The sequence below is a fragment of the Paramormyrops kingsleyae genome, chromosome 7 (genome assembly GCF_048594095.1).
Source record: "Paramormyrops kingsleyae isolate MSU_618 chromosome 7, PKINGS_0.4, whole genome shotgun sequence".
NCBI classification, from domain to species: Eukaryota; Metazoa; Chordata; class Actinopteri; order Osteoglossiformes; family Mormyridae; genus Paramormyrops; species Paramormyrops kingsleyae.
In genome coordinates, this window is record NC_132803.1 from 29,346,884 (window position 1) to 29,370,004 (window position 23,121).

At 45.7% G+C, this 23,121-nt stretch overlaps 2 protein-coding genes across 3 annotated transcripts; one reads left to right on the top strand and one right to left on the bottom strand.

Moving 5' to 3' along the window:
* Positions 1 to 712: 712 nt before the first annotated feature.
* slc31a2 (solute carrier family 31 member 2) lies at positions 713 to 4,885 on the bottom strand. Of its 2 annotated transcripts, none has more exons than XM_023831473.2 (4): positions 4,815 to 4,885; positions 2,973 to 3,039; positions 1,952 to 2,159; positions 713 to 1,690 (listed from the first exon to the last, which is right to left on the bottom strand). In XM_023831473.2, the coding sequence occupies exons 2-4, from the start codon at positions 3,037 to 3,039 to the stop codon at positions 1,522 to 1,524; spliced, it is 444 nt and encodes a 147-aa protein (XP_023687241.1). In that variant the 5' UTR covers positions 4,815 to 4,885; the 3' UTR covers positions 713 to 1,521. The 2 variants fall into 2 exon arrangements, with proteins under 2 accessions (XP_023687241.1, XP_023687240.1); XM_023831472.2 differs by having other exon boundaries at positions 4,724 to 4,882.
* Positions 4,886 to 5,497: 612 nt separating this feature from the next.
* On the top strand, positions 5,498 to 22,848 carry LOC111853977 (ER degradation-enhancing alpha-mannosidase-like protein 3). Its single transcript, XM_023831471.2, has 20 exons — positions 5,498 to 6,679; positions 12,387 to 12,432; positions 12,809 to 12,909; positions 13,553 to 13,592; positions 13,882 to 13,994; positions 14,082 to 14,235; positions 14,342 to 14,476; positions 14,955 to 15,060; positions 15,219 to 15,316; positions 16,008 to 16,133; positions 16,554 to 16,637; positions 16,732 to 16,815; positions 17,344 to 17,468; positions 17,809 to 17,974; positions 18,410 to 18,567; positions 18,653 to 18,776; positions 18,934 to 19,116; positions 19,395 to 19,560; positions 19,678 to 19,869; positions 20,607 to 22,848. The coding sequence occupies exons 1-20, from the start codon at positions 6,579 to 6,581 to the stop codon at positions 20,867 to 20,869; spliced, it is 2,565 nt and encodes an 854-aa protein (XP_023687239.1). The 5' UTR covers positions 5,498 to 6,578; the 3' UTR covers positions 20,870 to 22,848.
* The last annotated feature ends 273 nt before the right edge of the window (positions 22,849 to 23,121 follow it).

Below are 23,121 nucleotides of genomic sequence, written 5' to 3' on the forward strand. Positions count from 1 at the left end.
GAGGATAATGACACACGTACATCTGCTACCTTCTGAAAAACAACTGCAGTTAAAAGCCAACAGTGATGCAGCTCAATCATTCAAGCGAGTATCTTGTTGGTGGCTAAAGGAGAACAGTGTGCCGGTGATGCAGGGGAGGGGTTCCTCTTTCTGAGTCGCCCACTCACATGACACCAGGGTTGAGTCTTGTAATTCTTGAGACAAACTGGAATTTGACCTTGTGTAATGTGGGCAAACAATATTTGATTCTTTCCCCTTCAAAGCATGCGTTTTTGACCGCAAACCTAGCAATGCTAGAAAAACAGAAGTGAAAATGACTTTGTTTGTACAAACCCCAGAAGTTAGATTTTTTTTTTTTTTTTTTTAGTTTATTGGATGTCAGATAAAACCACACAATCTGCAGGGTGTAAACTGAGCTGATGTAATACGCTTTGCTTGAAGGGTAACAATGTTGAAAGCTTTCTAACACTGGAAGGTCTGCATAGAGCGGGGACCTGAGATGTCCTCTTTTTTAAGGCTGTTGAAGGACAACAGGCAGACAAAACTCCTCGGTCAGCTGAGCAGCATCTTAACCACATTTACAGATGCCTGGAGACAACTAGCAGAACCACATTGGTCATCAGGTCAGAAGCAGCTGGTGCAGTCTGCCTAAAAGCTGTAATATTTCTACTGCAAGATCTTTAAAGTCTGGTAAAATCAATTCCAAACACAATTTTAGAGATTGATATTAAAATGTTTTAATTAGTTCACATAAAACACACTCTTAGTTAAATTATTAAAAGCTAATTGGCATAAATTGATTAAACAACCACCTGATAACTGGCAGTAAACAATTTGAACATCTAGGGGTGAAGGAGCCATTGAGGGAGGTTCCAGTCAAGGCCGTCCACATTTGAGTTTCACACCAACCTGCCATTCGCTGTATTGCGCGGTATGGTTAACAGTCTGTTTTCCTGAAATGATTGTGAGCAGTGGGAGGATTTAGCATTCTCAAAGGCACAGAAGTGGGGATTGCTGATTAAAGTCGTCTCTCACGCACACACACTATGCCAGTGTTGCACCCTCTGACCTTGACTCTATTACGCCTCTGAACTACAGCCAAAGACCTGACATGTAACGTGACAAACGCCTACAGACTTCCCCACCAATCACAAACTTTCACTGTAGAAAGATATGCCGTGGCTGACCAATCGCCTGCCGTTGGTTTCTGACCTGGTTTGATCTTTTGAACATTGCCATTTAAATGTAAACCCGACATTACAGAATAAGGAAAGCCAGCCTCACTCAAAACCACCATTTGCCCATCGCTGTAATGTCCGACAGGAGACCACACACACACAAAACTGGCCACAGGAAGTTGGAGGGTTGGTTTGCCACACATGTATCTGCCCTGTGGCTTCTGTTAAAACTGCAGGTCAGTTGATCGCCAGCGGGCAGCTGCTCTGGTGACCAGAATAAAAACACCACCTTCTCCAGCTTCGAAAGGTTTAGTGCGCAAAGTCTCTGCAGTATCCTACTCCTTTATGAATATCGGGAAAACAGAGGGAACGCTACGAAGTAGCCGATGATAGAGCCGGCGATGACGCCCAAGAAGATCCACACGTTGTAGGACATGACGCACAGCATGAGCATGTAGCCCAGAGTGACGTGAATGACATGGATGGCAGCCTGCAGGCTGTGCCGTAGCCACCTGCAGAGAGAGGACCCAATAAGCAGACTGCAGGGATTGTGTAAATATATACAGGGGCAGCAGGTGGCGTAGTGGCTAAAGAATGAACAGTGTGCTAATACATATAAATGTGGTGCTTACTCCAAATTGCTTCTTGAATATCTCTTCTTATTAAAGTGCTAAAGATCAATACTGCACATCATTTGATAGTAAAAATATGGTAAACATAAGATGTGGTCATGCATTAACTGAGATGACCACACGGGGCACCCTGCCACATACTTCTTCTTGGCAGGCTCCTGCTGCACTGTGCTGCCCAGAGAGGATTCAGACGGGCTGCTTGCCAGGGCATCACTGCTGCCCAGGGCCTCCGGGGGGTGCCGCGGTGGTGGAGTGGGAACTGCCTGCTCCCCCAGCCAGACCTTGAGCACTTTGAGCAGCTCGTAGAACACGGTGAGGAGGAGCACCACGAAGACGGACAGGACCATGCCTGCAGGTCAGATACAGGGGAGCATGCTCTCCACTGTACAGTGCTGCAACTTCATCCACGTCATACAAAATGCATCCTCACTGATCTAAGGGCACTTACTGTGTATGGGTTATTCCATTTTAATTCAACAAATTTCCAAAAAGCACCATTTTTGATTTGATGAACCTTGGCATGTGAATTCCACATACTATCAAGAGAGCAGGAATATATATATATTTTTTTTCATTTCCCTTTAAGATATGTCGCCTTTTTTACAGCATGAGTAGCAAAAAAAAAAAAAGATACACAATAAAGGCCATTAGTTTAATTAAAATGGAATGACCGATATGATGAAAATTGATTATTGTTTCATTTGAGTGTAAATAGAATATCTAATAATCTGTGGGGGTGGTTTGAAGGTCTGTGCCAGTGTCCGGAGGGTTGCTGGTTCAAATCCCATGGCAAGCAGCGTGAGCAAGGCCCTTAACCTAAAAAGTGCTCCAGGGGCACCAAATAAATGGCTGACCCTGTGCACTGACCCCAAGCTTCACAAGCTTTAGCCTCACTTGTATGTGTCTCATAGGAGAGCATGATGAGATATGAAACCAGTGAATTTCATTGTGCTTGCTACCCATAGAACAGCAATTCTATTCTATTAGCATTATCTATGGAACTGACAGCCAAGATTGGACTTAAATCTGAAGATCTACTATTTTTTGGTCTAGTTACTCCTGTCTTTATGTGTACTGCATGCTGCTATGTGTGTGACAAGTGATGAACAATGTGTAATCGTTTCAGTACACCAAGAAACATGCTGGTCTGAGTGTATCTTACCTGCAGGTCCATGCACGTCCCAGAACTTGAAGAGCAGTGTGACACTACTTGAGTCCACAAAATGCATCTGTAAGGGGGTGCAGGGGGTGGATGGAGAAGGAGAGGAAAGAACATTGAAGTCACGTTTGGATATGGTGGTAATGATGTAGTGTGTGTGTGTGTGTGTGTGTGTGTGTGTGTGTGTGTGTGTGTCTGTGTGAAACATTCTGTACTGGAACATGAATCAGTACAAAACTACAGCATTTATGGTCATGTGTTTCTGTCCATTGCTATTACACCTACTTGGCTTCGCTGGCCCCCAACTCTTCAGGCCACGCCCCCCACAAACCCCGCTCCCCGCCTCAGGCCACGCCATCACCCCGTCACTTGCATACACCGACCTGTGGCCTGTACTACGAAGCGGGGTTACTGGCTTATCGGGGTAACTTGCTGGATTTAAGGTAGTCTGGGCAAAATGTAAGTGAGCGAATATGAAGTCCATTTAAACTGTGGTACCTTAAATCTGACAAGTTACCCCGATAAACCAGTAACCCCGCTTCGTAGTACAGGCCACCGGACTCGTAGTCACAAGACGCCCTGTTCCCGAAACAGTCAATCTCGTTTCCTTTCGGTTGACAGCGCTCTGTTGTGTTTATTTGATCGGATTGTCCCTTCGGCTTAAACAAAGCCGTACTCGGCGTTTTCGATTTCAGCTGAGGCGTAAATCACACGCAGCAAAAACAAAAGCCCATTGCTCCAATCAAGCGTGCAGAAAATGGGCAATTATCGCACTGCTGGACTGCAGCGTTGCACCTCCGAACAACTACACCATGACGATATGCTCCGATGCGCCCGGCACCTTCTGATAAACAAGACCTGAGATCAGCCTTTAAAAGTCTGCCTGATGTAATCTCCTGCCGTGATTAGACTTTAACTTCATTAATATCTATACGCAAGATAAAGTACTAAAGAATGTTTGGATTTCGGTTCAGCTGTATTAGAGGAAACATGTTACCCGACAATTTCAATATTTGCCTAGAAACTTAGACTCATCACTAAATAAGAGATGCAGGAAGTAAAATGTTAACTACCTAGTTCCAGTCATGTGAGAATTACTATTTACTTAAGGTGCTGCGTTTATTTACATACAAAAATACATACAGTATCTAGGTGTCGAGTAGTGCGAACATTTTCTCAGACACTCGTTTTATTTGGGACAAGTTATACTCCATCCATTTCCAAACATTGGGTGCATGTCAAGTTATCGGTGCCAATTTTTTTCCTCTGAATTTCTTGAATTCAGTTTATGTAATTGTCTTTTCTGCAGTCCTTCTGTTAAATATTCAGTTACACCTTTCGTGATTTCGACTCCAATTTCAGATTATGATTAGTAAGATAAATGTAAAAAGCACGGAAATACTTCTAAAGTGGCATGTTTATTGTATTTATGCGGTGTACGCCGTTACAACGTTAGATTTTCCCAAATACCGTAAAAGGATATGTTAAAATTTCATAGCTACACCTTTGTACCCTGAAAAAATACAGGAACACTACATGAGGTTTTCTATACGCTTGTGGATTAAGGATACTGCGCATTGCTTTGTTTTTTTCCCAAATTATTTACACAGCATGAAAACGTGCACTAAGCAAAAAAAATAATGTGTATACATGCATATTGACATGTTCTAAACAAAACTGTTCCAAACTTGTAATGAGAGAACATATAATTTGACGCTGAATGAAAATTAATAACAAACAGAGAGATGACTTACAGACATGTTCATGTTTCACGCTATGTACAGATAAACTCTTCAGTGCAATGTTCGGCGTTTCGATGTACCCCAGACCCAACGGTGCCTTTACCGTCGGCAGCTGTCTACTCGGACAGCGGATAAACCCCTTCGCAGCACGGTTAACGTTTCAGAAGGACCGACAACCGTTATCACATGACGCCGTGGCTTGTCGCACGGCCTCATGGGAAACGTAGTTTTAGCATACACTTGCCAAGTTACTATATCAGTGTTTTACATAATCATGTTTATGCAGGAATTCATTTAAAAGAATGAATATCAGTTTTTAAATTGCAGTAATGGTTTACACATTTCAAAAATACGCTGCTTTCATTCATTAATTTATTTCACTTTCTGATTTTAAACACTGCTGGAAACATTTTAAGTTATCACTGTGAATGTTTTTGTCATAAACCTATTTTTTTTCTTTATTCTGATTTCGTATCTGGTTCTTCTATGTTGTATGTTTTGTTTTAGACTTGGTTCTGTCTTTTCTTGGCCACAGCTGACTTGAAAAGAGACTGTCTCAATGTGACTCCTGGTAGAAGAATCTTGTTTTAATCTTATAATTTAGTGCACTGTTTATTTGATTTGATTTTGTGAGATCCACATGAATCTGCCAGTGGAGCATAGTATAAGGCGGACAGGTACAAAGAGGGAAATTATGATGTACTTTCTGGCGTCTATAGCTGACCGACACCTTCGTTCAACGTAACCTGTCAAACGACGGCGACAACCCGTCCTGTACCCCGGGGTTAGAACAGTGAAAGATCCAATGAGAACGGAAGGGTGTTTCTCTGTACTCGGGTCTGCTTCACCGCACCGGAAGTTAGCGAGAGCTAATCGGTTAACACCAAAATTATAAACCTCAGGGGGCGAGGGCTCTCTGAGTCCCCGGGTCGGTGGAAGACCCAGATGGGACTGTCTCTTGGGGCATTTGTCGGCCGTGTTAGAAACAGGGTTTTGTGCAGTGTGGCGTTTATATTGTCGGGCTAACGCGGCTACCAGGCCGGGACCGGGACCAAGGATGGAGTGCTGGCGAGGTTTGCCTTGCGCTGCAGGAGCGGACGGAAAAGCGGTGCACGAAGACGGCAGCGCGGCGCCGCGGCCGCCGAGACACCCGGGGAGGCGTCTGTGCTTTTGAGGGAGACTAGCATTAGCATTAGCAAGCTGGAGCCCCCCCGGTACGGAGTAGCTCGCTAACGGTGGTGGCCGGTAGTCTACAGGCTTTTTCCATTTACGTTTTTATTTGGTGTTTTCATATTTGTCCACATGTTTACGCTATAAACACGTTTACAGACATATTGCTGTATTTATTACTGTACTCTTTGACACCGTTAAACGGACCCAGCTACTGAGGCCGGGTTAGCTGCCTAGCCGTGCTAAGTGCGGTGCGGGCCCGGTGTCAGCCATTAACGCTGCCCTCCGTGTATAAACAAAGCTCCCTTATTTAAGCTCGCCAACATTACCTTTTATATCACTTAAGGGCCGTACTTATTTAAAAAGTATTGGAAATCGCTTAGCATTTAGTCTAGGGCTGAAAACGGCTCCCCCCCCTACATAGTATGTGATATCTGTGTATACGGTGCTGGATCGCCGATGAATTTCGCCACTTGTCTTTTTTTTTATTTATTTTTTTAATAAAACCCTTTTCTATAATTAACGCGACCTTTTGAAATACTTCTGAAGGAGCGTTTTGATATTGACATTTGCGGAGGCGTGGGGCGTACGGCCAACAGGGTGGAAGGCATTTTAAACCTCGGGTTAGAAAGTTGTATATTGCAGAAGGGGTGTCCCAGCCAGGGGGGTATTGGTAGGGGGCACCTAGATCTTTGCTATGGGGATAAAGTGGGGAATTATCGTCGCCTTCAGCCTCCTCAGCTGGCTGATCGGGAACCGGTGTCGGGCCATGACGGCGGTGGAGAAGACCAAAATCAGGTGGGACATCCTGGGGTGCCTCTCGAAAACCGGATTTAAAGGTCGTGACAAGCATGCCCTTCTTGGTATATTCCTACACGAGTCGGTGGTTCTGTCAAATCCCACCGACTTTCTTATGTATTTGCTGGTCGCTTTTGTAGCTGGCAGTGTGCCATTTCTAAGGGTACCAGTTAATACTAACTTACCGTAGTTGCTGTGTTTTTATTGCATGATGTGTTTTGTCAGAAACCTCAGATGGTGTCCGCAAGTTTTTTCCCCCCCATTTCTAATGTCACATGGCATAATGTCTATGAAATGGCCTCTGGTCAGGCCGGAGGAGATGTAACAAAAAACTGTAATTAAAACCCCACCACCATGACGAAATGAAAGTGTGGGGTTGTCCTGCCTGCTCCCTTTGTAGATATTTGTGGTTATTCATTAATTTTGTGTTTATTCATTCCCTTTTGGTAAGGGAACTCAAATTACATGTACGTGTCAGAAGGGCTGGGTTAAATCTGTGATGTCTGGGTGAAAATTGCCTTCTCATTGTGTGGTAGAATGTAGATTTGTTTGGTTAGGGAATTTCAGAGTTCTCAGTTTGCATTGCATTAATCCAGGATGCCATATATCGACAGGATATACACTGGTGACCAAAATTGTGGAAACACCTAGCATTTTTGGCATTAGCCTTTAAGCATTACTATGCAAATATTGGCGGTAATGTTTATAAGCAATCAAAGAATGTTTACAAATATCATACATTGGATTAATAAGTAACTGGAATAAAGTTCTGCAGTCTCTAAAAATTGAAAGTATTTCCACAGTTTTGCCATTAGTGTACATGCCTTAAAAGTACCAATTCTGAGTGAAGATCCTTGGAGATCAGGGTCATCCATGTAACTTTCTCGGCTTATCCTGTACCAGCTCCAGAGATGTCCTAGTCCTTCCTGGCTCAGAAGCCGATGATTCGTGTGTCTTGTGTATGGAAAGATTGGAGTATATTGCTCAGTTATCCAGGAAATGCCCGTGATGACTTTGAATCATGTGCATGCAGTCGCATTTGACAAGATCTAGCAGCATTGTTACTGAAGGTAGAGGTCATCATCAAAGTATTTCAATTTTTGCGGAGGAATGACCAGGTCCATTCTGATCGGGACAAAAAAATAGCTTTAACCAATGAAAAATCTGGGGTGTTAATAAGCTTATTAGTAGTGTAGGTTCAGATTAGACATCAAAATATTCCAACAGAATGAGGCTGAATGGGCTCCTTATCATAATTAACCTGTTAACTTTTTATTGTTATTGAAGAGGTGTTTATTTGATGTCTTTCCAGCTTCACTGCATTATGCCTTTTACAGAGCAAATTATTTGTAGCACAAAGGTAGTTAATCCCCTTTCCACCACTGGTACCTAAAAGCTAATGGGCTTGAGTCTGCTTCATTATCTTGCGGTGCTACAGGTCCCATGCTGTGGGCTCTGTTCTCCCCCACTTCCTGCACCATGCCTTGGTTGTCCCTCAGGAACCTGAGGCAGATGTGATGCAAATCGGTGTCAGCACAATGCAACATAGTACCCATTAAACATGTGCCCAGTGTAACAAGAGGTGAGCTTCACACTTCCACCCTCTGTTCCCTAGAGGGAACATGCTGCCTCATAAACAGTTTGCCAAATTCTGAACATTTGAGCAGCATAGTACTTGATGACCTAAAGCAGGCGGTTGTCTGGTACTGTTCTGTTCATGGTGTGGTTGGGGCTGTGGCGGAGGTTTGATGAGTTATGGCAGGACAGTCCTGATAAAGAAGCTTGCCTTCCCATTTTAGGTTTCTGGTGCAGTGTCTGAGTTTTGCTTACATTTGAGAACAACACTGTAGCCGTATCCTAACTCTGCTGAGTAGAACACAGTTACTTTTCTGTTTTGTTGGTCATAAGATAAAACTTTTTTTATTCCATGGGAAATTGTGCCAAGTCTTAGCTTTCACTTTGCAGGATTAAACAACAGAACTTAAAAACAGCTGAAATAAATAATACAATATAATACAAGAAATGCAATATAATGCAAAATTAAATAAGGAATATACGTACAATGTAAGTGTATTACAATGCAAGTATAAAGACAAAAGGATAAAGAGACTAGGCATGTAAAGTGGGAATGTGCATGTGCCAAGGATGTAAAAAGGGCATCATAAAATGTGCAAAAATTCAGGATAACTTGTACATTTTCAAAAAAATGAAATGGACAATTAATAAGCACTTCGGCTGTAACAATACACATTTATCATGTACCATCCTGGTTTGGGACACACACTGAAACAAATGAATTTGTATGGAGTTAATTTTGTGCCAAAAGTATTAATCAAAATTTTGCAAACCGCAAGCAAATCATTAAGTATCAGAATGAAAATAAAAAGTTGAATAAAATCATTTTTTTCCTTCTAATTTGTTTTGCTTCTGGAATGCTTTTCTTTGCTTTTGATTTTTTTTTGCTTTTGTAATGCGTTTTTGCTTCTGACTTTCGGCACTGTTTTAACGGGTGGGCGGGCCTTAGCAGCTTACCCGTTCCAAAGCATTCCAAAAGCAAAAAAAAAATTGCAGAAGCAAAAAACAAAAATTTAAAAGCAAAGAAAAGCATTCCAGAAGCAAAACAAATTAGAGAAGAAGAAGGGAAAAAAAATGATTTTATTCAACTTTTTTGATATTTGGAAAACATATTTTCATTCTGATACTTAATGATTTGCTTGCGGTTTTCAAAATTTTGATTAATACTTTTGGCACAAAATTAACTTAAATTTGCACGTTTATCAACACAGGCGGAACCAAAATTCACAAGTGGATGTTCAACACGGAAAACATTATGCTATCTGTATTCTGTAGGAATGAGTAGGTTTAAGAACATTTATCAAACCAAACGTTTATGGTACGAAAAGACATTGTATAACGTTTTTTCAGTGCTGTTCTGTTTCTCATGAACTTAAAAAAATGACGAATCGACTACTTTTTTGTACATTTCAGGCATGTAGTCAAGTATTTAACTAGGTTGTTCAAAAGTTGTCAAATTGTGGCCACATAACGCTGCCAACAAATGTATGTAACATAAACAAAAGCATGTATAAATTTAATCAAAATCAATGTATTGGATTTTTTTCTTTGCCAAATTTTAAAAATATACATATTTTTGTGATAGTTCTTTGTTCTCTTCATTTTGCTTTTTTCATCGCTTATTTTTCTTTACGGTATGTGTGTTGCGCTTGCAGTACTTTGTCCCCTTTCAACTGTATTTTTCTTTGCTTCACTATCTGGCCTCTTTTTGACACTCTGTGGGTGGGCAGGGCTCTGTTGGCATGTCTCTCATACCCAATCTGTACCACCTGCCTGATTTGCATCTCGTACATCTGTGTATGTGCAGCATTTTCGAGTGTGTGTACACAGTGTTACATTGGCACTGGCCGATCCATTCATCCTGCCTTTTTACATCAAACCACATCATCTGCATTTACAATAAATAAAGGAATAGTCCATATAATGGTCCATTATCAAGCTATTTCATGTATCGGAGAGAACTTTGATACATCGCCCAGCTCTGTATATGACCATATTCTGTAGTACTTAATTACTGTATGAATATTATTATGTTTAAATATGTTAAATATATATGTTTATAATGTGCAAATAAGCATCTCTTGGGTTTTGTTATTCAGGCATGTCAACAGATACATTGCCTTTGGTTTACAACTGTGTTTGCAGTTTTTAATAACAAATTATTTCAAAAATTCTTTTCCCTGCTGTACCAAAATTGCATCAAACCATAAACCAAAAAGTGAGGTTAGTACCAAACTATGAATTTTATGTACGTTTCACCTGTAGTAAATACTATTAAAAACAGAAGATGTTCCGGAAAGCACTGAGAGTTTAGTGCTCCCAGTGCTTGATGTGGGCTGGTGTGGAGGTCTCCCTGGCCACAGGGGGGAGGGTCTCTTGTGCTCAGTGGAGCCTCCTGTTGATGGAGCTCCGGTAGCTGTTCAGGGTGCAGTGCAGAGGGTGGGAGGTGTTGTCCAGGAAGCCCGCAAGTTTGCACAGAATGCTTTCATCAGCTACAGTCACCAGGAAGTCCAGCTCAATTCCCAGCACTGAGCCAACTCTCCTGATGAGCTTGTTTAGATTGTTGGTGTCTGCTGCCTTCATTCTGCTGTCCCCAACACACTGAAGTGTAGAGGACAACATTGCATACTACAGAGTGGGAGAAAATCTGCAGTGTCTTGTTACAGGTGTTAAATGACTGAAGCCTCTTCCGGAATAGAACCGGCTCTGCCTTTTTTTATACACAGCCTAGGTGTCTCTAACCCAGTCCAGCTTCCTGATCAGGGGCACTCCCAAGCACTTGTAGTCCTGTACTAAATCCACTTCTGATTCCTTGACGGAGACTGATGTCTTGGGGGATTTCAGTTTCTTAAAATCCACCGCCAGTTCCTTTGTCTTTGAGATGGTGAGCTGGTTTATCCTGCAACACTCAGTCATCACACCCCTGTTCTCTGACTCCTGTGCGTTATCTGCCACAATAGCAGAGTCATCTGAAGACTTGTGCAAGAGAAAGATCTTTGAGGTGTAGAGCATGAACAGAAAAGGTGATGGCACAGCCCCCTGAGGTTATACACCACGGTGTCTGATGTGCAGGTTTGACTGTTGAAATCCCAGAATACAGTGCAGTGTTTTGCATCTAAGCCACAGAGGGTGACATGACAGTGCTCTGTCTCATGGTATCTGTCACTGCTAGCTGAGTAACTCTGCAATGTACACTTGTTGATAGAGAATATTCCAGTGTAGAAGTTGGCTCTGCAACACGAGCCTAGACCAGAGTCCTAGATTATGTGTTGCTTATTTTTATGAATGTGGCCTCGCCCATGCCGCCTTTCATAACTTATGATTACTCAGATTCACATACATTCACACCTGCAAGAATTCTTCAAGGTGCCCAAGTTCAGCAGCTCAGGGTTATGTGTTAAGTATGTTTCTCAGCGTGCAACAGCAAAGTCCCTCCCATGCACATAAGATCTGCAAGATTTGGGTTACAAATATAGAGACTGAGGACACTATATCGCTATTCTGCAATAAAAATGGAGGCATGCTGGGGGTGCTGGTGTTAAGAAAATGGACTGGAAGTGGGGAGCGGCCAGCTTGGCTCTCTGTATTAGGGGCCTGTGCTTTTTCTGTGTCTGTTCTCTTTCCTTTCCTCTGTCACATATCCCTTTCCAGTCCAAAAGAGAAGTACGGATCAGTGATTTCAGGCCCTTGCGGGGCAGAATGAGACCAGTGTGCACCTGCTGTTGACTTTACAGTGATCCTTTTGTTCTCGAGGTTGGACACGGGGCAAAAATGCTCGATGATGAATGACGAGGGAATGTAATTACTGTATTAACCAAAACAGCAGAGTCATGTAGTGCCATGATAGTCAAGTTCTGTATGCTTGCTTTATTATAAAAGAAAATTCCACTGTTTCTGGACTTCTTGTGACTCTGAATAGGACACGTGGTTTCAGAAGATGGATGGATGAGATTCTTGTTTTTGTGTCTGGTAGCATGTAAGGCCAGTCAATAGTCGGCTCCATGCTGATTTCATTGGTCTTGATCCAGTCTGGTTGACTGGTTCTATTCCTTCTTTATGTAAGGAGATCTGTGAGGTCACTGTAGCGTGCCGTGTTCAGTAACACATGGACTTTTCCCACCCTCTTTTACAGGGACCAGATCTTGGAGATGTTCGACCATGCGTACGGCAGCTACATGGTGAGCGGATCTCTCCCTCCTCCTCCAGTCACAACCAGCTCTCCCAGTCCGTCCCTCCCATCTCACCTACACTCAGATGTCTGTGTTAACAATCACATAGCAAATCATCATCCCAGGGATGTGAAAGCATGAGTTTTTAAAGTTTATATCTGTCCTTGAGTTCATGCAGATTAATTCAGAGTATGGCTGCAGGACGACATACTGATGTGTTGATTCATTTAATTAAACTGACAGATGACCACACTTCTTCAGAGGGGGGGGTTATTTAGTAATGTAGAATCACAGTATTTCTTTGACTTTTTACCATTAATGATAGTGCTGCTTATTGTTTGTCCTGTCTAATGACCCCCCCCCCCTCCACTAATGGCCTCCCCAGAAATACGCCTACCCCGCTGATGAGCTGATGCCCCTCAGCTGCAGGGGTCGCGTGAGGGGGCTGGAGCCCCCCCGTGGGGACATCGACGACTCGCTGGGCAAGTGAGTGACACGTGTCCTCCGGGGGAGGGGGGGTGGTGCTGCTGCCATGAGAATGTGAGCTGACCGTGTAACCAGCTGCATGCTGTGTTTGGCACACGGCTCCATAAAATCCGCTGACATCTTCCTGCCGAATGGTTCCTGACTAACAGGACGCCCCCCCCCTGGCCCTGGGGCAATCTAGGCCTCTGATGGGAGGAGTTGGCTCCAACTTGGGGTTGAACTCTTGAAGTTGTACATTTATTTTGTGTGTTGATGCTCATATCTCTGGAAAAATGATTGGTTTCCTTCAGCCACTTTCAGACAGTTTTATCATCAGCGGTCCAGTCATGGAGTCCCAGTATCCCACTGGGAGTCAGACACACCCCTGTCCTGAACTACCCGACTTTAACCTCTGACTCTTTGCTTCAACCTAACCCTTCCACATTGCTACTACATCTATTCCTATATCTATCCATTCCTATGTCTTCACAGACTTTATCAGAATTTATTTGGTGGGTGTATTTATCCAAGCAGCCAGATACATAGCTTTGCTAGGTTTGCTGAACTTTCACAATAGTACACAGTTGTTTTACTGAATATATCACCTACAGTTTAACTTAAAAAAAAACAAAATCACTTACTGTGTGCATTCTTTCTTCCTGAGGTTCTCTCTCACGCTGGTTGACACCTTAGACACTCTTGTGGTAAGTTGAATCTCTGTAGTACTTTATGGTCAATCTGAGATCGCTTCTCATTTCTTTTTGAGAGGTGTCTGGTGTGAAGTACGCATGCGAACTTGGCCAGTGCTGCTTAATAAATTGTGAAAATTCATCCAAATAATAATGAAAGTGCCCCACCATTAAGCCTCCGGGAATGGGTGTCAGGGTGGAGGTTGGGTTTGAGAGTTAGGTCGTTTGGCCTCTGGATACACCTCTTTGGGGGTGTTGGGTTGGGTTGTGTTTAACCCCCTTGGTATTTGTTGGCACATGGCAGGTGCTGAACAAGCTGGAGGAGTTTGAGGAAGCAGTGAAGATGGCGGTGAAGGACGTCAGGCTAGATAACGACATCGTCGTGTCTGTGTTCGAGACCAACATCCGGGTGCTAGGGTAGGCTTGGGTGACCCACTTTTTTTCTGAATTGATTTATTTATGTCGCGCCTTGACTTTGAGCTCTTAGACTTGCTGTTTCTGCAGAGGCCTGTTGGGGGCGCACGTGATGGCTGACCTGCTGCGTGGGCAGGGGGAGCGGATGCAGTGGTACAGGGATGAGCTGCTGCACATGGCCAAGGAGTTGGGTCACCGGCTACTGCCTGCATTCAACACCAGCAGCGGGCTGCCTTACCCTCGGGTACCTATGGCCTTGCCGGCGCCGCGTGTAGCTGCCTCTCCTGACCTTGTCCGCTGTCCTGAGCGGAGCATGCGCACTAACCCGACTCTTCCGAATCTCTCCCCAGGTGAACCTGCGCTATGGGGTCCTGAATCCGCTGTCACGCACCGGCACTGAGTCGGACACCTGCACGGCATGCGCGGGAACGATGATCCTGGAGTTTGCGGCACTGAGCCGGCTGTCGGGGGACACCGTGTTCGAGGTGCGAGCACTGAGATCCTGGGACTCTATTTAAAGTGATTTATAGGTCACTAAGGCTGCAGTATGGAAACAAAGCAGCACTGATGGATATTCAGCATTCTGAATCTCGGGCTGGATTAGAGCATGGCATCCCTAACCCCTGACTGGCAGCGGGAAATGTCCCATAAACGCCACTCAGCAAAGTGTTTTTGGCTGAATATTACCATGAAAGAACTCTGCTCACAGTCCCTGTTTAAAATGCTGATAAAAATATGGGTGAGTAAGTGCTGTCTGGCCTGTGCATTTAGCGGTTAGAGGCATGAGCTAATGTCCCCGTTGCAGACGGACACGGTCTCAGAGACGGGTGACGAAAGTCTTGTTTTGCTGTCGCTCAGTGGGGGGCTGTTTTCTCACAGAGCGTCAGCTTCCCCATCTGAGGGCAGGACTGAACACGCATGTATGCATGTATGGGGCTGATGACCAGGTCTCTGCCATCACAGGAACACGCCAGGAAGGCGCTGGACGTGCTCTGGGACAAGAGGCAGAGAGGAAGTGACCTCGTGGGCACCGTCATCAACATCCACAACGGGGACTGGGTGCGCAGAGGTGAGGACCTGCCCTTCTTCTCCCCCACGGTGCCTTTGGTCGTCTCTGCCTGCCTGTCTTATTGTTTTTTTCTGGTTATTTCCCCGTTTCGGTATCCCGTGTTAAGCCATGGGCTACAGAAGCAGACTGCTCTGACTGTCCCTGCCCTTCCCTCACAGATAGCGGTGTGGGGGCTGGTATCGACTCATACTACGAGTACCTGATGAAGGCCTACATTTTGCTGGGAGATAACGTCTACCTGGAGAGGTTCAACGCGGTACGGGTCCCGCCTCGCTCTGCCGGATTACCCTTCTTCACACGCAAAACACTTATCAGTTGTGTCCCTGCGAACCATATTTTCAAAATTCCATGTTTGGTTATTCTGCAGTGGTAATCAACGGGAATGGTTTGAAAAATGCATTACTTCAGGGAATGAAAGACGTTTGCAGTATTTAGAAATATAGATGCTCCTTGTTTTATGATGGGTCAGCTTTTATTTATTAGATTTTTTTATATTTCAACTTTAGCGACGCACATTCCACTTAAAGTTTTATGTTCCCTTTTTTTTGTTTGTTTCATATTTGCTTATTCATTGGCAGTAGCCATTTACTGACTTATATTCATATTTGACTTGCGATATTTTTGGTGGGTTAATTGGAACGTAGCCCTATTGCATGTGTAATAATCAGCAGGAATTGTTTGATAAATGTTACCTCAGTGACTGAGGTATATTTTTTATATTAAGGAAAATGTGTTTTTTGTTCCCCTTGCATAAAGGTACTTGACATTTGGGAAACAATTTTGGTTCCATAGAAGCTTGACCTTGATGGTTCACCAGTGAAATGAATGATTTGGCGCGGTTTAGAACCAGCCGCAGTGGGGTTCTCCGAGAGAGCGGATCAGGCAGGGTGAACGCGAGGGTCGCATCCCACATGCCGGTGTGCTCAGCTGCCGCTATGTCCACACAGCACTACAGCGCCATCATGAAGTACATAAGCCAGCCGCCGCTGCTGCTCAACGTACACATGCACAACCCCACCGTGAGCGTGCGTGGCTGGATGGATTCCCTGCTGGCCTTCTTCCCTGGGCTGCAGGTCAGGCTCCCGGCTCTTCCTTTCTTGGTCCTCCCCTTAGGGCCCTTACTACTTTCTTGTTGTAAAAGCCACCTGACAGAGTAGACCTGGGGAAGTAATCCACAAAGTAGGATTTCTTCTTTAACCAGATAGCTTCTCAGATTTAAGGTGGTCTGGGCTAAATGTACTTCATCTTTGATTTGTTACATTTAGCCCAGACTACCTTAAATCCAACAAGTTATTCAGCTAAGCAAGAAATCCTTTTTCGTGGAACACTACCCTGGTAACCGCTAATGTAAATAAAACCTTTAACCAGTGACCTCAAAATTTGATTGGCTGAAAGATCACTGAGTGGGTATCCGTCCTCTGTTTCGTGTCTTGGGGTAACCCCGGCTTCAGTCCTCTCCTGGTGACCCGTGGAAAACCCCTTCTCGTCCCCAGGTGCTGAGAGGAGATCTGAAGCCGGCCATCGAGACACACGAGATGCTCTACCAAGTGACGCAGGAGCACAAGTTCTTACCGGAGGTGACTGGTCTGCGGTGGTGCATGCAGCCCGCACTGTCCTGTGATCCAGGGTCAGGCTGTTTGAGTCTGAATCTCTGCTTGGCTCTCTCTCTAGGCATTCACCACCGAGTTCAAAGTTCATTGGGGTCAGCACCTGCTGCGTCCTGAGTTCGCAGAGAGCACCTACTTCCTATACAAGGTACTGAGCTCGTGGCCTGTGCTGATAGGATGTGAGTTTGAATGTTTGGTTGCATTTGGTGTGATCATCCAAACCTGCATTCCTAGCCCTAATTACCCCATGATCTGATCTCAGTCCCCATACCTCCAAAGTCGGGGGTTCAAATCGCACCTTTATCGGAATGACAAACAAAGGCACATGTAATAATGTAGAATTGTGTGGATTTCCTCTCGTAGTTCAAAAACATACAGTTAGGCTAACTGGCATGTCTCAGTTGCTTGTGGTGTTTGACTGTATGCCAGTGTGTGCGTGTAACTGCCCTGTGATACACGGGCATCCTGCCCAGGGACCCCAGCTTCATGCTGCTTGGAATCGACTCCAGGATGTAGGTGCACTGGTGTGTACTTAGCAAATGGCCACATTGAATGTGAACTTGCAGGGCTGTTATCCCAGTAACTTACTACTTTTTGTGTCCTTGTTTAACCACTGTACTGCACCCGTAGGTGGCGTAGTTTGCCTATTAAGTTCCCCATTATGCTTCCCTATCAGGCCACAGGGGACCCCTACTACCTGAAGGTGGGCCAGTCCATCGTGGAGAAGCTCAACACTCACACCCGAGTGCCTTGCGGGTTTGCCGCCATGCAGGATGTCCGGACTGGGACCCATGAGGACAGGTAGCGGAGAAATGGCCCTGGACCGTTGCTGGTTTAAGTTCTCCTCCTCCCCAAACCAGTTTCCCCAGAAGAGCTGACACTGTTGTATAATCTGAGGTTCTTTGACTATTGTTTGACACTAGTGTCTTTCTGACCAAACAAAGTCTAGCTGACAGGGAGATCTTGAGAAAGACAGAAACCTTCTCAGTCCAATGAAAGTTTCTCCAGCCTGGTGCTTGAGAGACTGGGCAGGACAAATATGCTTGTATTGTCCCAGTGAGGGAAGGCTGTGGGCACTGCATTGGGGCAGGGTCTATCCAAATAGTCACTTGAAGCAGGGGGTTTCTGCTTATGTTTACAGAATGGATTCCTTTTTCCTGGCGGAGATGTTCAAGTACCTGTACCTCTTGTTCTCGGAGAAGAGTCAGCTACCGTTCGACATTGACGACTACATCTTCACCACGGAAGCTCACCTTTTGCCCATGTCCTTGTCCAGCACACAACCCCCCTGCCAAGACAACAGAATGGTATGTCCCATACTGCCCTCCCAAGCTAGGCTTTGATTGAAGCCCTAATCTGAAAAAAAAAACTTGGCATCACAAAGCACAAAAGTTTTCCAGGGGTATCGAATGCAGCCGGTCTGGGGGCTTTCTGTTCTCTCCTTGCTTGTACCTAACTTAGGACATTGTTCCAATCATTAGTCTCAAGTTGTAAACAACTTAGGTCAGCCATGCTAGGAAGGGCGTGACATTTAAAGAAGGTTCTGCAACGTGCCCGATTGCTGCACTCTCCTCCAGTTGGATAGAGATCTGCTGTCTTCCTCACGATCGCTGTTTTTACTTGTCTGTCACATGCTTTTAGTCCAGCACATTCATGTTGGTCCTTTATACAGGCATACATGCACTGGGTCATTCGAACCCACAGCCTTTCTAAAACATGCCGACACCCATCCTGTGGTCTAGGTGCAGGAATCCCCGACAGCGGAGGACCTGTTCACCTACTCCTGTCCCAGCACCCAGACCCTCTTCCCCAACAACCCGTCATTCGCCAGGACCATCCGGGATGGATACAAGTACCTCACGGGGGTGGGCAGGGTGCATCACCACGCCACGCCCATCAGGTAACATCCCAGTTCCCTTTGTCCGTCTGACGGCGGAGCCTGATCGGTCAGTGCTTATGGACGCCCTGTCCTGCACACGCCACAGGGGCATCGAGCTGCCTCTGCACGACAGCGGCATGGAGTCCGTGGAGTTCTTCAGGAGCATGGGCATCTCTCTCGCCAAGCTGCACGACGTGGCGGCCAGCCTCAGCAACGCGGGGGCCATGGCGGTGAGCCGGCGGGGCCCGGAAGTAGGAGGATGCCTTGGGAGATGTGGATGTTCACATGGCTGATGGATCCTTCTTGCGGAAACCCTTTCAATTAACCCCCTGTCCCCCCCCCCCCTCCCCACATAAATATTGTGTTGCATTCCTTGCCCATTCCCAGGATGCCGCGGGGCCCAAGGGCACATACACAGTCAAGCTGATAGCAGAGGTGAACCAGGCCACAGAGGAGGAGGAGGTGGTGCCGCTGGTCGTGCAGCTGATCTCCCCGCCGTTCTTGGGCCGGACGGTGCTGATGGCCGGGCCGGCCAAGTTCGGGATGGACCTCACAAAGCAGGAGCACGGGGTACGCCGGTTCTGGCCCCTTCGGGCCGCCCCGTAATATGGCGATCCCTGTTGGAGTGGTTGTAACCGGATCTCGGTATTGTGCGTTAAAGACGTCCTTCCCACAACTCACGCCCCAAATAGGTATGGCAGATTGAAAAGGGCCAATATTGGATTACAGTCATCGACTATTTATTCTTTTGTTATCTGTGGGAAAGTCGTCACCTGGGCTGCGCCACATGTCGGTCGGTCTCTCAGCTCACGCACTCCGCGCTCCCCCTTGTGTCTCTGCTGTGGCAGGTGAAGGGCAGCATAGTAAAGAGCGCCCCCTACAGCGCATGTGGGCCCATTGAGAACGCAGAGGAGCTGCGGGGCAACATTGCCGTGGCGCTGCGTGGGGACTGCATGTTTGCATCCAAGGCCCGGAGGCTGCAGGAAGCGGGCGCCATTGGGGTCATCTTCATTGGTGAGAGAGCCCCCCCCCCCCCTAGGGTGGGGTGGCATAATTTTGGCTTTTTAATAAGATTAATTATAAGTGATGAAAAGGAAACTGGGGTGACTGATCCCACCCCCATCCCACCAGACCACCGGGAGGGGAGCAGCAGTGAGGAAACACCCCTGTTCCAGATGGTGGGTGATGGGGGCTCCGTGTCTGACATCACCATACCGCTGGTCTTCCTGTTCAGCCGCGAGGGGGCTGTTCTGAGCGCCGCCCTGGAGGAGCACCGCAACGTGGACGTGCTGCTGCTACCCCGGGACCGGCAGCTGGGCCGAGGTGCTGCAGCAAAGCCCCCCCTCCTCCACCGGCCACCTGAACACCCTCCACTTTCTGTGCTAGTTGATAAACCAACGTGTGTCATGTTATTTTCCTGTGATATGTACCTGCCCCGCTGTAGCATCCTTTAGCGAGGCGCATAGTTGCAGAAAACCGGTATCCAGTATGATTTCATTTTTCCAGAGGTGGAAAGTTCAGGTCTAGAAAGTGCAAATCCAGACCAAGGTTTTGTTTCAACCAACTAGATAAGTACTCTGTGACTGTACCTTCTGGACCTCGCCTTTCCACCTCTGCATTTTCCCTAGTTTTGACCTTAGCAAGAAACTTTGGATAAGTCAGCTTATCCATCCATCCATCTTCTATCCACCTATCCTGAGCCCCCACCCAGACTAATCCAGTCATGTTCCAGTTTTTTTATGCCGCTGTCCCTCTTGGAGTCCTCCTGACTTTCCACTCCTTTACGGTGCCTCCTGCTGTTCAGGGTCTTGCAGACGGCTGAACCTCTTAAATTAAATGTGACTTGTTGCCCCATCCGTGGTGTTCCCCCACCTTGTGCCATGTGCTGCTTGGGATAAGCTCCACGCCCCCTGCTGTCTTGTCCTGGATAAATGGTTGGAAGGTGGATGGATTCCTTATGGTAATCCCTTTTGTTTTAGCCCTGTACTTTGTGGTGGAGTCCTGTAGGGGGCAATATTCTGGCAGATGGTGATTTCTACAGCATCTTCTTTCCCTTGCAGAAAAGGCGAGCCAGCCGCTTGGTGTCAATATCAAGATCCGTTTATCCGGGGGTGGGGAGCTGCTGAGCGGAGAGGCCAAAGACGCCACCTTCCAGCTGCTGCTGGAACCGGGCGAGGAGGAAGAGGAGGATGGGGAAGTAAAAAGCCCCAGCAGCCAGTGCCATCTCTCAGACTTGCCTCCGCACACGGGCAAGCAGGCCAGCAGGGCCGGCTCCCAGTCCACGGCGTGCTCGTCCCACACCGACTCACAGAGCAGCCCCTGACATTCTCGGAGGCACCACACCTCACCTTGAAGTGCTGACCAATGCGCCGGGTTTTCTCAGCATGCTGTGCTGGGGGAGGCGGAGTCACAGCCCCCCTGTTTGAGAGCTTGTAACCTCTGGACCAGGACTAAGTTACTGATGTGTCCTAAGAGGATAAGAGACACTGGGAAGTTGGACTCTTGTTGAACTGGGTTTCCTAAGATTTATCACGTACTGTTATAGTAGCTGAAATCATGAAATAATATATAAAATAATGGGGGGGGGGGGGATCTGTACATGCAAGGGGACTTGCTACAGTTATGTAGGGATGCTAATTAGCCTAATGTCAGCTAAGAATAACAAAGGTGGGACCTGAGTTGGGGGGTTAGGCTTACACGAGCTACATTTCTTAGCCATGGAGTGCTTCTCCACTTAAAATGCCAAAAGGAGGCGGCTGCTGCAATGGCAGCTGCAGACGGTTTTGGGGTAGTGGTGGACGCCATTTTTAATAAGTGGTAGACAATGGCTGGTACTGTATTAGGTTGTGTTATAACGTGCGGCCAGTGCGGTGAACCGCAGCGTTCATACTTATCGTGTACTTGAACATCGGGCAGTTTCTGTTTAATCACGTGTGATGGATGGGAACAGCGGTCTTACCTGGCATTACACTACAGAGGCGCACTCGACACGCCGCGTTCTGTGGGCGGGGCCTGAGTTTCACTTATGATTCTAGTCTTCACTATTATAAAGAACCTGTCCAGCATACCTCATGTTGCGCCTGCAAAACGGGCACCGGGGTCTCGTCTGGTTCAGATGTCGCGGTAGTGGACAGTCTACACCCCATATCCACTTGCTGCACAGCGCGCGGGGACGGGAGACTGCAGACTGCCTGCCTTCCGGCTCGTTCATATCACCCTTTACAGAATAACGTTGAGTTAGCAAGCTTCAGAAATGTGTAAAATTAGTGGTGATGAAAAAAATTGGGTCCTTTTGTACACAACCTGCAAGAGGTGAGCTGAAGCTTGGTCAGCAATACCATCTATAGCCATATTATATATATTTAATTTAAATTTGGGTATTAGAATTATGCGCACGAAACGGGGTTCTTGTCACTGTGATTCGTTTTCACTTAAAACCTACGACCTCATGGGTAGCGGTGGGAATCATTAACCTGTCTAAAAATGCCTTGTGTGGGTTTTTTAAGACGTCTTGCAGGATATCATTTCACCGTAACGCTTGGCAGCGCCGCACTTTATGAGATACGCGCTGCAAAGTGCGTTGGGAAAGTCTTAATCTTACCTGCTAGGCCGTGATAAAGCGGTATTTTATCGTGCACATCCATACGATGCGTTTTCTCAAGGGCTCACTTGTGTTTCACTAGCGAAGCGCCACCTACTACAAAGTAAGGTTGTGTGTGTGTTTTGTGGTATTTATTCTTAATTGCAGTACCATCCGGAAATATTGATGGCAAAGCAGGTGAACGTAAGTGCCAAAGTCTTTTAGTCCTTTTGCTGTAACAGTAATGCTTTCCACTGTGTGGTTTTTGATAAATGTTCTTATAAAAACGACCTGAATTAGTCAATAAACTAGACTTACAAACGCAGTAATCGTAGTCCTTTTCCTTTGGTTTTGCATTCCGTTTTTGGTATTTTTGTGTGAATACTTTATTAGCGTGATTACTCGAATAGGTCCTATTTGCACTACTACCACTATTTTTATTATATATTTTTGTAAACATTACCATTGCACATGCAGAAGATGCTGGCTGCGTACAATATTTAGACTGTAGAAAGTTAAACAGCGAGCCAAGGCTGAGATACAATCATCAGTTAAACCTTTATTAAACAACATTAAAGCGTAATAATATAAACTTGTGGTAGGGTTTGCCAAACTTTGTTTTTCTCGCTAGCCTTTTAGACACGTTCGTCTCTAATTTCTGTATTAGTAATTTTACATGGAATAAATGTGCCATTTGCAGCTGGAAATTCCAGTAGCTGCCAGCAGGGGTCTCTGCTTCCTTATTTCTATTCTCGACGTTAATCACCTTTCCTTTACTGCCCGTATTATTATAACGATTTCAAAAGCTACTCCCACGTAAACTACTTTAAACTGACAAGGTTAAGCACAGATGCAGTTTTTTACCACAGAGAATAAAACAATGATACTGACACTTTAATGTATCAATCACTTTAATTCTGTTATTCTGCTCTTTTTTTAATCAATCAGATACATATTTTTTAATTAATAGTTGTGTGTTTTGGCGCTATTATATG